Source organism: Athene noctua, chromosome 25 (genome assembly GCF_965140245.1).
Source record: "Athene noctua chromosome 25, bAthNoc1.hap1.1, whole genome shotgun sequence".
Lineage (NCBI taxonomy): Eukaryota > Metazoa > Chordata > Aves > Strigiformes > Strigidae > Athene > Athene noctua.
This window is the reverse complement of record NC_134061.1, coordinates 2,771,180-2,788,298: the sequence shown is the minus strand read 5'-3', so window position 1 is coordinate 2,788,298 and position 17,119 is coordinate 2,771,180. Positions and strand designations below refer to the sequence as shown.

The window sequence follows — 17,119 nt, the reverse complement described above, 5'->3', positions numbered from 1 at the left end:
TTTACAATGGATTTTCCTCTAGTTTGACTCCGTAAAACCCTTCCAGTCTGTCAGCCAGGTCAGGCTGCAGGGAGGGAACACGGCCCCAGGATCGCTGCTGAGCCCACAGATGCTCTTAGCGGCTGAGAACGCGTTCAGAGCTTGGAAAAGAAGAAACATTAGCTGGGATTTTGGGAAAATTTTTTTTTTTTTTGCCTTTTTCTCTTTTTCTCCAGCTGAATGGCAAAAGAAGACTCTGACAGCATTAAAAACGAGGCGAACCCCCATATCCAAGTCTCTCCGTAACGCGGCGGCGGCGGCTCGTTCCGGTGATGCTTTGCACAGGACACGGCACCGAGGAGCTCAAAGTGCTTCCAAAGACGGGGAATTTGTTCATCCTCACACCAGCCCTGTGAGGTAGGAGAGCAGCATCACCCCCACGGGGGAAACTGAGGCACGGAGAAGTGCTTTGCTTAGCGTCCTTTCCTTCCTGCCCCGTGGCAGGAGAGGCAGCCAGCAGCACAAGCTCTGCCTGCTCGCTGCCTGCAACTCCTCCTCGGCATGACCCAGCCGCAGAAACCCACTTTACCCTGTTCCCCAAATCCTGCCTGGAGGCTCCCTACGTCCCCCTGCTCCAACTTAAAAGCTCCACATCCTTCCTCACCACACAGACAAGGATGTTTCAGGACAGCAGCTGACCACCCCCCCCCCCCGTGCATCCCAGGATGGGGCAGGGCTGAGGCTGCTCCTTGCTCACAGAGGGGAAAAAAAAAAAAATTAAAAAAACCAAAACAAATTATTTCTGCTAGGATAAAAGCACGGCAGAGAGGAGCTGATAGCATCTCTCACCCCTCCATGAGGATGTTCCCCCTAAATTACCTTTTATTCTGGCACAAAGAGAGCGGCTAGAAGAGCTACCACGGGGCCAGGGATCCTTCCTGCTTGCTTTTGGGGTTCACTAGAGCTTTTTTTGTTTTTTTTTTCCTGCTTATTCATTCCAGGCCTGATCCAGGGCTCACTCGCGTCTCCTGCCACCCATCTCACCAACCAGCCACGCCAGGGATCCTGTTTTATCCCGCTCTCGCTCTTCCCAGCTCAGCTTGGCTCCGGAGAAAGATGGGAGATGCTTGGAGGCGTCTTCCTTACTGCAAATCACTTTATATAAATAATTTCCCTTGGGAAAACAAAAGAGATTTCCCCCCTCCCCCCCAGAAAAAGCATCGATCGCTCCTACATTACAGCAGCGGGACCACCTTGGGGGTGGGAAAAAGCATCAAAGGTTTCCCCTGAATCATCAGATTTTTAGGTCAAGATCTTCTCACTGCAACAACCAGATCAACAGGACTGGGGGTGCTTGGGGGGGGATTTGTTGGTTGTTTGGTTTTTTTTTTATCCCTCAATGATACAGTTTGAACCAGTTATCAAAAACGCTTGCTGTTGGAAAAAGACAATTATAATCACCGATGTCTGAATACACTGTTCTGTGCAAGGCTGGGAAAAAAAAAAAAAAAGTAGAGAGCCAGAGATTTCAAGTAATAAGAAACCATTTTTCCTAGGACAAATAATCAGTCTTCCTAAAAAAAAAAAAAAAAAAAAAAAAAAAATGGAATTTTAAAATAAGGAAAACCCCACAGAAGCCCCTCTCCCGCTGCCCTGAGGGGCAGGAGCTGCCAGCCGGGTGCTGCCAAGCCTTAATTTTGTTCTTTTGACCCCAAATTTATGGGAAGAAAAAGGATCCGTGCTTCCCTACCACCAGTGATGGGTCGGATCCCATGCTCCTCACTCACCCCAAAGATTTTCGCGGGAGGGGGGGAAAGAGGCACGGGGCAGCGGGATGGGGATGGCAGCACCCGCTGCTCCCAAATTCACTTTACTACCACCAAATTTCTTGTATTTTTTAACTATCATTCAAGCAAGGGTTGTTTTCCTGCAGGTACAGTGAAAAATAGCAAGATGGGACTTAAAAAAAAAAACAAAAAAAACCCACATGGACCTGTTGGAGTGGGCAGAGAGCTTCAGGCCCATCGGTCCTCGGGGTTGGATTCATCCTCTCTCTCCTCGATGTGCGTTTATATATATATAAAGAAAAAAAAAACAAAATTGGCTCCCGTTAATTTCTCTCTCTCTCCTTCTCACTTTTTTTTTTTTTTTTTTTTTTAAATTGCTTATCCTCGGTAAAACGGAGGCAAATCTCTGTAAAATATTTAACAGCATCATAGTGGAGAAGATGGTTCGACACTGCCTCTGTGGCAACACAGGAGGCCGATTCGTTTGGGTTCTGGGATATATATAAATATATATATATATATATATATGGCTTCCAAGTGTTTGAAAAAAAAATCGCCTGAGCTGGTGTGGTTTAAATACCAGCAAACCCCGTGTACCCCACTTTGCATAGTCAACGCTGCCTAGGAGTCCGTCCTCACATCCCCGGGAGTGGAAGATTTCTGATCCCAAAGCTCTTTAATAATTTGATTTCTCGATGGAGTTGGATTGAGAAAGGCCTTTCAGCCAGTAGCAGGTTTTGGTTGTTGGATTTTTTTTTTTTAAATTCAATTAAAAAAAAAAAAAAAAAAAAAAAGAAAGAAATTAAGGTGGTTTTTTTTTTCCCCCAATTGAAAAAGTTGGTGGGCTCCAATTTGTCCAAGGTCTCAAAGAGTCGCGACATCTGACAGCTCTTGTTTTGTGGTGAAATTCATTAACTGGCTTGAAAAGGCCAAAAAAAAAAAAAAAAAAAAAAAAAGAAGCTGCTGCCATCTTTTCCACTATGTCTGAAATTCCTGTCGTTCTCCATAGAGAGCTCATAACACTTGGTTACCTGCACATAACTCCTGGCTCATAAGAAATTATGAAACTTAACTTCTCTTTTCATTAAAAAAATAAAATATTCAAGACTATCAGCTTTTATATAAAATATCAGCAAGCCCAAAAAAAAAAAAAAAAAAAAAAAATCGATTGCTGAGGTAACTTCATACCTTGAGGTAGCTTTTTTTTTTTTCTTTTCTCTTCTTTTTTTTTTTTTTCTTTTTTTTTTTTCTCTCATTGCTCAAACACACAGCAATACCTGGCCTTCCCCCACATCGCCCTGTTGTTGCAATGGTTTAAAGGACAGTAACTGCTGCCGTGTTCCCTTATCAATGAACCACCCGCCTTCCCGATGCTGCGTGAACTGAACTTCAAGCCAGGTTTGGCTTTGGAGGATGCGCCCAGGAAAACGCCTGCTCGAGCGGAAGGGCTGGTCTCCACTTCAGAAAATAAACGGGTAAAAAAACATCAGTGCGAGGTTCGTTCCAAATTCCCTCCTTTTAACCTCAAATTGACTCACCCAGGGGTTGCTCCTGGGTGTCCCGCACCCACCAGGTGACAGGATCCGGCCTCATCCCTCAGATTAATCCCAATCATCCCCCCCCAGATTAACCCCAATTTTGTTTTTCCATTTTCCCGCCCCAATTTGCAGGAAAATGAGCATAAATCCATATTTCAGATGCATTTCCAGAAAATTAAAAAAATAAAATAAAAAAAAAAAGCAGCACGGGGGCTGCCCCAGCTCCACCATGGAGACAAGACCTTCCCCTGCCTGGAAGAGGCGATGGCAGCAGTTACTGTCCCTTCCAAATACTCAATATTAAAAACAAATCATTAAAATATATCTAAAATATAAAATCCACATAAGAGTGACGGGAATCAGTAACCATATTACATTCGTTTGACGTATATATTTGGTATCGTCTCATGAGAACAGTTATTCTTACTGCAGAAAGGAGGGTGGTGGTTGGTGTTTTGTGGTTTTTTTTTAAATAACAACCAAAAAAAAAAAAAATCTTTATAAACTAATAAAAATGTGCCAAATTTCAGGAATATTTTTTCCTCACCTAGAGAGATTTGGAGCGGAGGGGGGAGTAAGACACAAGCAGCCCCAGGGGAGTTCGTGTGAGCTGGCATCTCCCCAGTTCGTTAATAAATATATTCCCTGGGTGTTTTTGGAAAAAAAAAAAAAAAAAAAAATTTAAAATAAACCACCCTGTATTCCCCCAGGGCTGAGCCCCTGGAGGCTCCGACGGGATTTCAGGGCACAAACCTCCCGCTCTGGGTGGGGAAACTGAGGCCGAGGGCAGCTGGTAGGGGACGTGGCAAAGGAGTTGGGCACAAAACCAGCCCGGGATCGGCGGCAAAGCCAAGTCCCCTGCGGGTGGGCATCTCTGTGCTGCACCCCCCAGCCCCTCCAGCTCCCTCCCGACCCCCCAAACCATTCTGCGTGCATTTAGTTCCCATAATCTGATTACTAAAGAGATGAAAATTAATTCAATATTTCCTACCAAGCAGGGGTTTCTTTGCTTTTTTTTTTTTTTTTTTTTTGGTGGTGGTTTATTGCTGTTGCTTGAAGGGAGGAGGGAAAAGCAAAAGCTCTTCCCTCACCCAGACAGTTTGCCTCGTCTCTAGGACGGGTCATCACCTCCACAGTGGAGATCACTGAGAAAAAAATGGGTCGCATGTCCCGCTTCTGCCATTATTTCATAGGCTTCAAAAAAAAAAAACAAAAACCCACTAAAAAAAAAAAAAGTCTTTCTTTAAACTAACCTAAAATGAAAAGAAACATTCAAACAACTGAAAGAAAAAAAAAAAATCCTGGAAAATAGAGGTGCTCTCCTGGCTTCTAAGGCTTTACAAGGCACTGCACTGCAGGCAGCACAGGCAGGAGGAATCCTGCCCTCCCACCTGCCCGCTGGTGGTTCCGAGACTGGAGCGGTGCAGAGCTCCCAAGGGACACAAATCCATTTGGTGCTAAGGTGGGGGGTGTTTTTTTATCTTTTTTTTTTTTTTTTTCCCCACAATGGATCTCATTTACCAATAGGGGTTGGCAAGAATCGCCTGGAATTTAAAAAAAAAAAAAAAATTAAAACTGAAAAAAAAAAAAAAAATCAAAATTAAATGCTCCAAAAGGCTTAATGTCACTCTGGGAATATCCACCAGCCGTGGGGAGGGAGAGGGTTGGGGAGATGTAGCCACCGGGCACCTCGGCTGGGACAGGACCTCCAGAGGCTACTTAAATGAGAGGGCAAATGCTGCACCCACAAGAGGGGACCCAGTGCCACGGTGGCCAAGGCTTTGTCACATCATCACCCTCCCTGGGCACCCGGTGCCACGCCGGCCCCAGCAGAGCAGCCCGGCCCGTTGCAGCACCTCTCATTTCATTTAAGTAGCTGTCCTGGCACGTGGAGCTTAAAAACGGATCCAAATAAATTTTTATTTTTTTTTTTTTTTTTTTTTTTTAAACCCTAGCCATCTACCTCGGAAGCCAATCAAACTGCCTTTTAATCTCGATCGGTTAATGAAAAAAATTAGCATCTGTCTACGGTAACTGATTCCCAGCCACTCTTAAGCCCGGCATTGGCTTGTTCCGCTTTTCACGTTGGTGTTGGTGCTGCTCTTATTTCCTCCGCGCTTGCGTCTGGCCGCTCTGTCCCTTCTGGTGCTGCTGCTTCACCTGGGCCAGGATGTCTCGGATCTTGCGCTGAGCCATCTGCCGATGAGAAGAACAAAAGAGAAGAGCTGGAGGGGGACAGACCCTGGGGCCCTGGGGTGAGGGAAACAGCTTTGCATGTTGTGTGAAAGACGATGGAGAGAACTCACTCCTGGAAATCCCTTCCTGCTCTAGTTTGAGTGGTGTTTCCTCCAGAAGTTGGGTTCGGGAGGTCACACTCTGCCATGCCTCTTCCTGCTTCCCCCCACCGTTACCCACGGCAAAAAGGCACAGCTCACCGTCACCCACTTCTGCAACCACCACCAGCCAGGCGTGGAAAAAAAAAAAACAAACTTCCACAGGAGGAGACGCACGTTGGGCACAACCCCATACAAGCCATCAGAGAATCCACTAGTGTTTAGCGCAGGAGCCGCCGGGGCCGTACCTGGCTGGCGTAGAAGTGCCCGATGATCTTCACAATGACCTGCTCATTCTCGTCGGGGGTCTGGTCCCGCGGCACCACCACCTCGGCTGCCGTCAGGTTCTGCAGCTCGTTGACCTGCCGGGAAGAGGCAGAGATCACCCCGCGGCAAGGACGAGCCGCTGCGGGAAACCCCAGCCAGTCCCCCGGGAAATCTGTCCCTGGGGTGTCCCCAGGCACTGCCACGAAGCAGCCACCCTCCCAGGGAGGGGGTGCATGTCCCCCCCAGGTGCTCCCACCCCCATCCAAGCACCGCTTTTCCTTACGGTTTTGCCCCCTTTGCCGATGACCCTGCCCGCGGCCGAGGCGGGCACCCGGATGTGTGTCTCCAGCTTCACTTCTTCCTTCGGTCCAAAGAAGTTTTCCTCCTTCAGCTTCCCGTAAATCCTGCCTTGTGCCTGCGGAGGGGACGGAGCACGGAGTCAGACGCCACCCGAGATGCCTTTCCCCAGCGTGTCCCCAACCGTGGCAGCCAGCTCGGGGCCGGGGGGGGGGATGTTCTCCACCCCTGAGACCCGCCAGCATCCCAGGAAATCCCAGTTCCTCAGGATTTCAAACCAGTTCAGCCCCTGGGAGAGCTGCTGCTGGCTTAACCCAACCACAAACTGAAGGGCTCAAAATTGGGCTCAACCATCCTGCTCCTCCCTTCCCGGCTCCACGGGGTGACAGAGAGGGACTCCCCAAATCCCCCGCGGTGAGGGCAGCGCAGGGGGAACCTTGAACTGAGCTTCCGGGGGGCCCGTGATGACGACCATGCGCACTTTGGAGTCCGGCGTCTCCGGAGGAGCAATCTGGAGCGGGGAGAGAGATGGTGATGGCTGTAGCGGGGAGCGCCGTAGGATTGGGCCCCCAGCCTGAACACCTGGGTTTTTCCAGGTGGTTTCTGCAGCCAGAAAGGGCCCCCCCTCCAGGCCCAGGGAGGTGCTGGAAGAGTAGGGGGGTCATCACCGGGACAACTCTACCTTGATAGAGGCACTTGCGAACCGGGAGAGCTGCTTGATGTGCTGCCCCTTCTTGCCGATGATGGCGCCGACCGCCTGCGCGGGGATGAAGACGTGCACCGTCTCCTGCTCCGGAGGCTGCGGGTACAGTGTCACCGTTCAGGGCGTCACCACGGGGATCAAGGTTCCATGTCCCCTCTCAAATGATGCCCACACCTCTCCCAAGGGTGCAGGGCTGAGCCACCACCAGACCCTCTGCAGGGGCTGAACAGCTTCTCCGCTGAGTTTCCAAGACCAGATCTTGCCCCCACGCTGGACCTGACCTGCCTGCTGGCAGCGGGGGATGCTGGAGGCACAACCCCGACCATCACGAGGGTCTTCTCCAGGCAGGGGAGATCCCCAAGCTGGAAGCAGGAGGAGTTTGAGCTGCCTGGTGTTCACCTACCATGAAGGAGCTGTATGGCGCAGCCCCGGAGACGCTGCTGGGTGGAGGAGGTACTGCGTTGGAGGAGGCAGGGAAGAGGCCAACGGCAGCCAGGTTAAGGCCAGGGATGAGGTGAGATTGTAACTAAGGGCAAGAGGAAAGAAATGCTCATTGGTTTTATCAGGGCGTCACAGAATTCCAGACTCATCTGGGTTGGAAAAGCCCTTGAAGCTCCTCCAGCCCAACCATGAACCTCACCCTGACCCTTCCCAACTCCCCCAGATCCCTCAGCGCTGGCTCAGCCCGACTCTTCAACCCCCCCAGGGATCCCGGGGACTCCCCCCTGCCCTGGGCAGCCCATTCCAACGCCCAACAGCCCCTTCTGCACAGAAATCCTTCCTCAGAGCCAGCCTGACCCTGCCCTGGGCAGCTTGAGGCCATTCCCTCGGGGCCTGGCGCTGGGGCCTTGGCTCCAGAGACTCATCCCCCCTCTCTGCCCCCTCCTGGCAGGGAGTTGCAGAGGGCCAGGAGGTCTCCCCTCAGCCTCCTCTTCTCCAGACTGAACAACCCTCCTAGAGAGCTCCCATCAGCCGAGATGCAGGGCAGGACCAGATTCCACTCACACTCATGGCGGCCACGTCGTTCTCGTAGGCTTCCCGCACTTTCTTCATGATCTCCTGCTCCGCTTTGCAGCAGTTCTCGATGGAGCCCTTCACCGTGATGGTCCTTTCGGGGTTGTACAGAGTCAGGTCCTGCAAGCTGAGGGGACAGCCAGGGTCAGCGCCGAGACCCTGCCCTGCCCGACCAGTGCTACGCCAGGTTCTCCAGTCCTTCTGATGGGTGCTCTTGGGGAGCCAGGGACACTGGGTGCTACTGCCACCATATGCTGAGACTGTCTGGTCCCAGTCAGAGCAGGTATCATGGTTTGCACTGGGAAGTCCGCTCTGCCTTCCCTAAAAACATGGCTTAAGAGTAAAACCCCCGTCCCAGCCAGTTCTGAGCTCTGCAGCCCTGAAGGGACAGGGCGGGAACACCAAAGCGATGGGGAGAGGAATACAGACAACATAAAGCCAAGATTTTTCAATCTGGGGAGTAAAGCACCCATGCCACAGGCTGGCTTCCCAGCTGACAGAGAAGCATCTCTGCCCACTCTCATCACATCACCCGTCTCCTCCTCATCCTCCCCATCTGCCCTGGGCTGAAGGTCTGCCCTGGTTTCCCCAAAGGCAGCGAGGAGCCTTACGACGAGATGGTGATCTTTGTCTCTGTGTCCTGCTCCACTTTCTTCAAGTTTCGCCCTTCTTTGCCAATCAGGCGCCCCACAAAGTTGTTATGGGCCAAGATTTTCAGAGGCACTTCGTCAGCTCTTGAGAGAGGAAAGGGGGGGAAAAAAAAAAAACAACATGAAGGATTACTGCAGCCAGAAGAGGAGGGATTTGGTACAGAGGGATGGGGCAAGCTCAAGTCCCCTTGCTTAGAGCCCCTGGGTCCCCCAAACCGAAGCTTCTGCCCACATGGGAGCATCACCTGGCTCGGGGTGTTGGGGTGGTACCAGAACCCAGCCAAGAGCCACGCCTGGGTTAAACGCGCACAGAAAGGCAGGGGGAAACCTTACGTCTTGGTGTCCTTCGCCTCCTTCTGCATGATCTCCAAAATCATCTTGCAGGCGGCGGAGCAGCCCTCGGGGGTGGAGTGGATGCTGATGGCTTTTTCTGCAGCTCCCGCGTTTTCTTTCCGGTGCACGTCGATCCTGCAAGCACGGGATGGGTGTTGGGGGGCGCGGGGAGGAGGAGCTCTGCAGCTTCCCAGCAACGTCAACGCCGGCTGCTCCGCTCCCCACAAACCGCCTGGAGCTCACACTCAGCTGTAAGGTTATATGCACCCAGGGAAGGCAAGAGGAGTTAATTCTGGGCTTGATACTCGATGTGGACGCAGCGGCTAGAAGCTCAAATCACAGAAATCCAAATAAGGCGTCAGCATCTATTTATTTTAAGCAACAGGAGCGATTAAGTAGTGGAACAAGCACGTGCCTGGGGGATGGGATGGGCTGTCCATCATTCCACGTCTCAGATAAAGCCTTCCTTGGGGGACAAGAGCTGTAGCCAACACAAACTTGGGGGCCAAATGCAAGAGTAGGAAGGTGAAGCTCAACAAGCTCATGTTAAACAAGACCAGCTGAAGCACTGACCTTCCCCGTGCGCCTGCCCAAATCCCGTCCCAGCCAGGACAGCCCCAGCAAAGGGAGACGTGGAGGGAACTGCAGCCAAGAAAGCCTGGCTGGGGCAGGGCATGGGAAGGTGGCTCTTGGACACACTGCCCTGCATGGCAGGAGAGCCAGAGGGGCCTCAAATAGCCTGTTCTCTGGAAAAAAAAAAAAAAAAAAAAAAATCCAGCCTGGTAGATCACTGCAGACCCCTGGGCAAGGTGCAAACTGGCTCGTGGGAGAACGGACTCACTTGGACTGCGTCTGCTTGGTGATGTTCCTGATGGTGGCTCCTTCCTTGCCGATGATGGCACCCACGTACTGGGTGGGCACCAGGAGGCGGAGGGGGATATCCACCGGCTGCTGCTTGACCGGTGCCCCCGCGGTGACGGGGGAGCCCTGCCTGGGGGCACCGCGCGCCCCGAAGCCGCCCCGCCGCCCGTTCTCCGGCCCTGGCAGGGACTGCTCGTCGGGGATGTAGGAGACCTTCAGCGCGTGGTTCTCCAGCTGGTGCCCGTTCAGCTTCATGATGGCTCTGGAAGGGGAGAAGGGGTCAGGGTGGGGGGTCCCTCCTGTCACGCTCCCTCGCCAAGCGGCAGCGCATAAGAATTAGCTCAACTCAAAACGGGCCAAGCCCTCCCTGGTGTAACGCCCAGAGAGGAAGCACCGGGACCAAGGAAAGGAGATGTCAGTGATGCCACAGGGACCTGGCAGGACTTTCCAACCAGCCTGGATGAGCCAAAGTATTTTAAGGGGAAACTTTCCGAGCAACCAGGACAAGGACAGGTTTGTGCAGGGAGCGATTCCCAAGTCTCCTCCACCTTATGATTTTTGTCTGGTAGCTCAAATCCCTCTCCCAGCAGGACTTCGGGGACTGCAAGAGCTGAAAGCTGTCGATAGATGGGGCTGGCAGCAAGAGCAAAGCCACGGCTTTGGCCACTGCTCTCTGCAGCTCCTTCAAACCTCCCCGGCTTCCTACGGAGACAACCCAAACTGCAGCTCTCCAGAAAGTGGTCAGTGACTCAACTCTCGCAAAAAAAACCAAAAAAAACCTACCAAACAAACCCCTAAAACTGGCTGAACAGAGAGTTTCCCTGCTCGCAGCCCCATCGCTGCAGGACACGAAGGGACTAAGAGGGAGACGCTGGATGAAGCACACGCGTCCCCGGAGGAGGAAAAAGCAGAGAAGGCTTGCAGATCTGACAGCGAAACTAAACTGCACAAAATTCTTTTGCTGAGTGCTTCCCGGTGAAAGAAACTCCAAATATTTCACCTCATGGGGTGTAAAGTGCAGGGCTGGTGTGGATGGACAAGGGATAGGAGGGCAAACCAGGAGCGTTCCTCTTGCTGGGCTCCACAGCCAGACCCTGCCCCGTGTTATTACAGAAAGTAAAACCAAACAGTGGTTCCCCCACGAAAGTTTGCTGCGGCCACGCACGCAACCACAGCAAATTTGAGTTTGACAGCTGAAGCATTATCGGCCGGAAGGCCGTTTGGAAGCCGGTGCTTTGGCAGAGTGACCACAGGCGACGTCCCCGGGGACGGTGGCGCGGCCGCTGTGGCCACATTTGAGATGTGGCTGCCTCGGTGACGGAAACATTCCTGGATTAAAAACCTATCAATCAACCCCTGAGCTCCTCCAGGCTGCCCTCCGAGGAAAGCGCCGATCCCCTCCCTTTCCAGAGTCCCTCATCGGGGCAAAAGGAAAGCGAAATACAGCGAGGTGAACACCCCATTAATTTTCCATTTGCATTTAGTGCAAAGCCTGACTTTCCCCAGGCTGGGTGAGGAAAGGAGCTGCAAGTGTCCCAGTGACACAGCCACCAGCCAGAGGGGACACTTGCTGCCCGACACCTGCCAGCTCCTATGATATTTGGTCTCATTATTACTTTTTCTGGAGACGTAACTCCTGAAATCATGTAGGTACCAGAAAAATCTCTACTTTTCCTCGAGCGCTTTTTTGCTCAAGGAAATTACGTTACGTTCTGGTTTTACTCTCTGAACTGCACAGCAAAGCCTAAAAACTTGGACGTCCACCTGAAGGTGAAGGAAAAAGAAATCAGAACTTGGGGAGCACGTCCTCAAAGATTTGTTTCATTTTAGCCAAAATTTAGGAATTCTGGGGTAAGCTGACTCCCAGCATTGGAAATAGTGTTTTCTGTAAGAGGGAAAAGGGGATGGAGCCGCAGCAGGGAGGGCAGCCCGAGCTCCTGGGGCACCCCGGGGCACTTACTGCCTGGTCTGCTCCCGGTTGGCGTAGGTGACGTTGACAACGGCCGTCTCGCTGTCCGTGTTCACTGCAAGCAAGAGAGGCAGAAATTAGAAAAGCAGCGTGAATTCCTCACACCAAGGCCCCCTGAAAAGCCGAGAGACCCTCTCAGACAAATCCCCGCTTGGATGAGTTCCCTTCAGAGCTCCTCAGGGATTTGCAAACATCTTACTCCTGCGAGGAAGAAGAGTGTCTGAGGGCTCAGGCCATGCTGGGCTTCACCCTGGGCAGCACAGACCCTTCCTGCTTTATTTAAAGGATGCCAATATGTCACTGCACTCTGCAGCAAAGCCACCAAAGCCATCTCCACCCTGCCATCCCTCGCCGGAGCCTGGGGACAGCCCCGGGAGCTCCTCCGAGCCCTCTTTTCCATTTCTAGGAGGGTTATGGTAACTCTACTCTCATTAAACATCCCGAGGGCAATATTAAACCTCCTGTCTCAACTGATTGCCATTAGAGGCTGAGATAAAATCTGCTGAGTGGAGACAGATAGTCCCTGGCCGGCCTCGGGAGAGCATCCAGCACCTTTCCCCCAAGTAGCTGCCGGGGGGGACCCACAGGTGAGGTGGGAACGACGCCAACCCGGCACCCGATGCAGGGACACCCACGTGTGCTGCCCAAAGCCACCACACTGGACTCGTCTTTTAGCAGTAGAGAACCAAAAAAAAATAATAATTAAAAAAAAAAGCCCCAGCAATCAGGCTGAGACCTCTTGACATCTTTAGCCGCAGCTTCTGCTGACAAAAGCAAACTGTGTGCCTGTCCTTACTCTCCTCCCCCCCCAAATAGTTGGGGCAGAAAATATCTTAAATAACAGCAAGTTGGCATCTTTTTTTTCAGTTCTACCTTGCTCGCAGTTTTCTACGGTGCCATACTGGGCCAGCAAACCATCCAGAACCTGGAAAAGGAAGGAAAAAAAACCTACTTTACACTGGGAACGTCAGGACAGACCAGGGAAATACAATCAATCAATAAAGACAGCTTTCTAGTCATTAAGATTTCACAAGCAATTAGATGAAGGAAGCTTCTGCCTGCCCCAGGATGCTGGACCAAGAAGCCTCGGAGCCAGCTTGGGGAGGGGGGGGGGGGGGGGGGGGGGCAAAAAAAAAAAAAAAAAAAGATTCAGAGAAAAGTCCCAGCAGTCAGTGGGAAGAAAGGATCCATTTTGTTCCTTATACAATAGATAAATCATACAACCCTGTTATTAATGGGGATTCTTGTTGGTGTAGCTTACATTGCTTCTACCACTTCCATTTACTCCTGTAATGGAAGAGGAATAAGCTACACGGATGCAAAGGTCTGGTATAATTAGACCCAATTAACAACAAAGGAAAGGATAAATCAATTTTAATCCCAAGTACGGAAACCTGGCGGGGGGGAATTAGTCCTTAAATCTAATCTACACTTCTCCCCTTGCTCCTCTTACCTCCCATCGCAGCTGGGGTGGGATGTTTCGGATTTGAATTTTCCGGCTCCTGAAATAAATAAAAAGTGATTAAAAAAAAAGCAGATTTGGTGTCCGAAACGTGGTTATCTTGCGTTGAACTGTTGCACGTTGACGTATCTAATCAAGCTTTGCATTTCCATACGCTACTGGGGTTTCTGATGATTTTTGGCTAATTACACCCAGCCCGGTCGGTGCTGGATTTACACTGGAAACTTCAGTGAGAACAAGATGTAAAAAATCCCCCCGACCCTTTGGCACTGGCTGGAGCCCTAACGTGGGCACGGCTGGAAAGGCAGAGATTTTTTCCAGATTAAATAAAAGGATTAGAAAGCAGAAAGGGAGCTGTGTGTTCATGTAACCTGCCCTCCCGCGCTGGAGGCACGAAGAGACGACCCTTGGGATGTCACCAACCGCTGGAGCATCGCTGCCACGTCCCAAAACCCGGCTGGATTTTAACCGGGGAGATCAAGGCACGGGCATCCTGGCTCCACCACCTGAGATGGTTTGACCGCTTCTCTGCTCACATTTTTTGGCTTTTCCTAACCTCGCTTTTCCCAAAATAGAAACTCTTTTTTTTTTCATTCCGATGCCAAATTTGCCCCGGGGGTGCTGTCCCCCCCCCGACCCGCCCCTCGCCCTGCAGCTGCTGCAGACAGCTGAGAGCAGCCGTGGGCTCGTCCGGTGGCTCAGGCATCGGCGTGTAGCCACGGCACCACGGCTGTCAGCACCCCAACGTGCTGCCGGACACCCCGAGAACCCCCACCTAAAGGCAATAACCCCTTTAGGTACCCAAGGCTTTGAAAGATGCAGCTTTGTGTGTGCAAACCAGGGGCGAACAGTGCCAACCTCCCCACGGATGGCTGGTCCCCCTCCTCTTGGCTTCTGTTTTCCAGGAATAACCAAAACCTCTGAATTTTAAGATGCCTAAAGAAAAGCAAGATAAATGGCATGACCATGGCAGGCAGCTCAGCGCTGGCAGCACTATATCAGGTAAATACTCTCACACCTGGGCCTCAAATTCAAACTACTTATGAACGCATGAAATAATCCAGAAAAAGGAGAGAAAATGAGGTTCCAGATCCTTATCTTCTAATTACACAACTTCAGAAGGTGGCTCAGCTCATTTGTCAATGAGAAGAAATCGTCTCAGCATGAAATGGCCCAAAGCCATGGGTATGATTTAGCCACACAGGTAAGGATTCCTCCTCAACCCCTTCATCCCGTGAGGTAAAAGCAGCTGCCTCGAGCATCCCCTCTGATCCGCGCTGCCGACGCAAACCCACACACATCAAAATCCCTGAAAGGGCTGGCTGAGTCAGTTGTTTCAAACAAAACCAGAACTGATGTTTCCCAAAGTCACCAAAGATTTCCCAAAGATTCAGACCGGAGGGATGGAACCACCAGATTTGGGGTGTCTCTCCCTTCTAAAAGTCAAAATTAAGCACAAAGAATAAGAGTTTCAGCATTCCTGCCAGCTCAGCCACCAGGAATGCTCCGAAACACCAAATGTTGTCACTAATACAGATGCAAACCGGGTGGATGGGGGAAAAAAAAAAACAACAAACCCTTAAAATCGTAGCGTGTCGTGGGGGGCTGCAGGAAGCAAAGTCGGGGGAGGCCACACTCTGAAACCAGATCTCTCGTTTACATGCTAATCCGCATCCCAAAATGAATGGAAGAGAGATTAAGAAATTCAGAATGCGAAGAATGTCACAGCCCGGGGAGGGTCAAAAGGATTCGAAGTGATAGAGGAAACCCCATAGGTCTCCCACCACCCACCCCTGCCACGGAAACTTGTCCGGATAGCTACAAGCATCTGCACGGGCAGAGCATGTGTTCTGCACATACGTGACCAGAATCAAATGTGCTATGGAGAGAAAAGAGCCATTTATGTCCTCACACCGTAATTCTGCTGGTGGCATCTAATTTTCTGCCCCCCAAAAAAAAAATTTAAAAAAAAAAAAAAATTAGATCTTCTTTTCTGAGCTTGCTGGAGTGTCTGCCCAGGCAAAGCATCACCTGCATCCACACCGGGAAAGGTGAGGGGCTCCTCTGCGCCTCACTGGGGCCACTGTGCTTTTATTAATATGTTAATTAACCGGTAATTCCTCCCATCGCGACCAGGCCACTTGGATTATTTGCTGCTCCTAACAGTCTCCATCGCTGATGGATATTAAATCCCCGCGAGGCCGCGCTCGGAGCGAGCGATGGATCTTTTATCAGCCCAGCCAGGTGAGCTGCACAGAACACAGCAGGATCCCACAAAACCCCGGCATCCCGAATACTTGACTCCTGGCCCATCTCCAGGGGTGCCCATCCTGCCCCGAGGAGGGTGGAATCGGGGCCACATCCATCACCCTTCGGTGAGGTCTGGCTTCTCAGCGAGGGGAAACCTCCCCCTCCGACGAGCAGCCCCTGCTCGAATCCGGCTCCATCCCAGCGCTCGGCACCGGCTGTGGTTAGAATTACAGAGGAAGTCATGAATAAATAACCCCCACTATTTGCTTTGCTCAAAGCAGGTCCTGCTGTATTTAAATCCTCATCACAAAACGCCACTTCTTCACGCCACCGAATGCCACAGCCCGGTTCTGCCCGCTCCCACCTCCACGCCGAGCGGAGCTTTACTCCAAATAAATAACTCCGCGAGACGGCGATTCCCCGGCTTTTTATTCACGATGTGCCAAAGGCAGGAGCTCCTCCCTCCTGCGCCTCTGAAGGGCTCTCACAACCTCCGCTCGCCCGACCTCGGCTGCCAGCCAGGACCGGCACTCGTGCCCCTCGGGCGGGCAGCACCCACGGACCAGCCCCAACATTTCCAGCCCGCGGGAGAAGGCAACACCTCTCACAGATGCTGCTCAGCTCATGGCAAAGGCAGGAGCCTCCCAGATCCTTGGGGTGAGCCGGAGCGGACTGATCGATCGACCTGGTAAAAAAAAAAAATGTCTATTTGTAAAACGGGATGGTTTCTGCCCACGTGTTGTTGGGGTCTTTTTTACTTAAAGAGAAAAAAAAATCAAAAATTTTTAAAAAATGGGGGTGGAGAGAGGAGGGCGAACAGCTGCAGGGCTGTAAGGGGAGAGGAATCGTGAGTCCCAAGGATGGATCCTGGCGTCGCCCTCCTCCTGCTCCGTCGGTGCTATTTGTGGTAACGGGATTTTAGCATCTCGCTACATCCCTCCTTCAGCCCTCAAAAACCTGCCAACGTGCCCAGCAGCCCCGTGCAGATCTGCTGGCTCTCCTGCAGAACCAGGAGGCAAAGCAAGACCTTTCAAATCTCTTGACCCTCTCAGTAAACCCTCCCCAGCCGTGGGTTGGGCTCACTGGGGAAAAAAAAAGACACCCACTGGGGTAAAAAAACACCCATCCTGATGCAACCGGACTGTAACGAGGGGCTGCAATGGGACCCACACCACAGATGAGCATCTTGAGTCAGCCCCTTACTACCCCCGAGCAGTGGAAGCACCAAGATCTGCTCCACTAAAGGCTTTCCTCGGGTTTTCTTTCAACTCTTTAAAGAGCTCAACACACCAACAGGTTAAACTTCACTGCGGGGAAAAGCAAAGAGACAGAGCAAAGTGTCACGGAGGATCCTGCAGTATCCAGGTACCATCCTGCCCTCTCGTGCTGTGCCCATCGTGTGGGTCAAACCCAAAGTGCACCAGAAGGAACCTCTTTCTCCAGAGGGGGAGAAAGGGAGCTGAAATGGGAAAAAGCAGCAGCAAAGGAAAGCCTTGTTCATTCAGAAAATACTCACTGCTGGTCTCTGACAGCCCCGGAGCCAGCTGGAAACCATTGTGTGTCCCTAACACACCCAGGGCCCTCCCAGCGCTCGGTGTCACGTCGGCAACTGCATCCTGGGAGCTGGGCACCCTCAGGTGTCCACAGCACATCGGCAGCACGAACGGATTGGTACC

General features: G+C 51.7%; 1 protein-coding gene across 4 annotated transcripts in view; it reads right to left on the bottom strand.

Annotated features, from left to right (window-relative positions):
- Positions 1–5,305: 5,305 nt before the first annotated feature.
- IGF2BP1 (insulin like growth factor 2 mRNA binding protein 1) overlaps positions 5,306–17,119 on the bottom strand; it is a 30,126-nt gene continuing 18,312 nt past the window's right edge. Inside the window, exons 3-16 of one of the 4 annotated variants that reach the window (XM_074926615.1) lie at positions 13,185–13,233; positions 12,605–12,656; positions 11,723–11,786; positions 9,743–10,024; positions 8,902–9,036; positions 8,530–8,652; positions 7,910–8,045; positions 7,304–7,430; positions 7,071–7,115; positions 6,884–7,011; positions 6,638–6,712; positions 6,188–6,319; positions 5,886–5,999; positions 5,306–5,500 (exon numbers count right to left, since the gene is read on the bottom strand). In XM_074926615.1, the coding sequence (XP_074782716.1) occupies positions 5,408–5,500; positions 5,886–5,999; positions 6,188–6,319; positions 6,638–6,712; positions 6,884–7,011; positions 7,071–7,115; positions 7,304–7,430; positions 7,910–8,045; positions 8,530–8,652; positions 8,902–9,036; positions 9,743–10,024; positions 11,723–11,786; positions 12,605–12,656; positions 13,185–13,233 (1,555 nt within the window). In that variant the 3' untranslated portion in view covers positions 5,306–5,407. Of the gene's footprint in view, positions 5,501–5,885; positions 6,000–6,187; positions 6,320–6,637; positions 6,713–6,883; positions 7,012–7,070; positions 7,116–7,303; positions 7,431–7,905; positions 8,046–8,529; positions 8,653–8,901; positions 9,037–9,742; positions 10,025–11,722; positions 11,787–12,604; positions 12,657–13,184; positions 13,234–17,119 lie in introns of all 4 variants that reach the window. The other 3 variants (XM_074926617.1, XM_074926616.1, XM_074926618.1) reach the window with 3 other exon arrangements.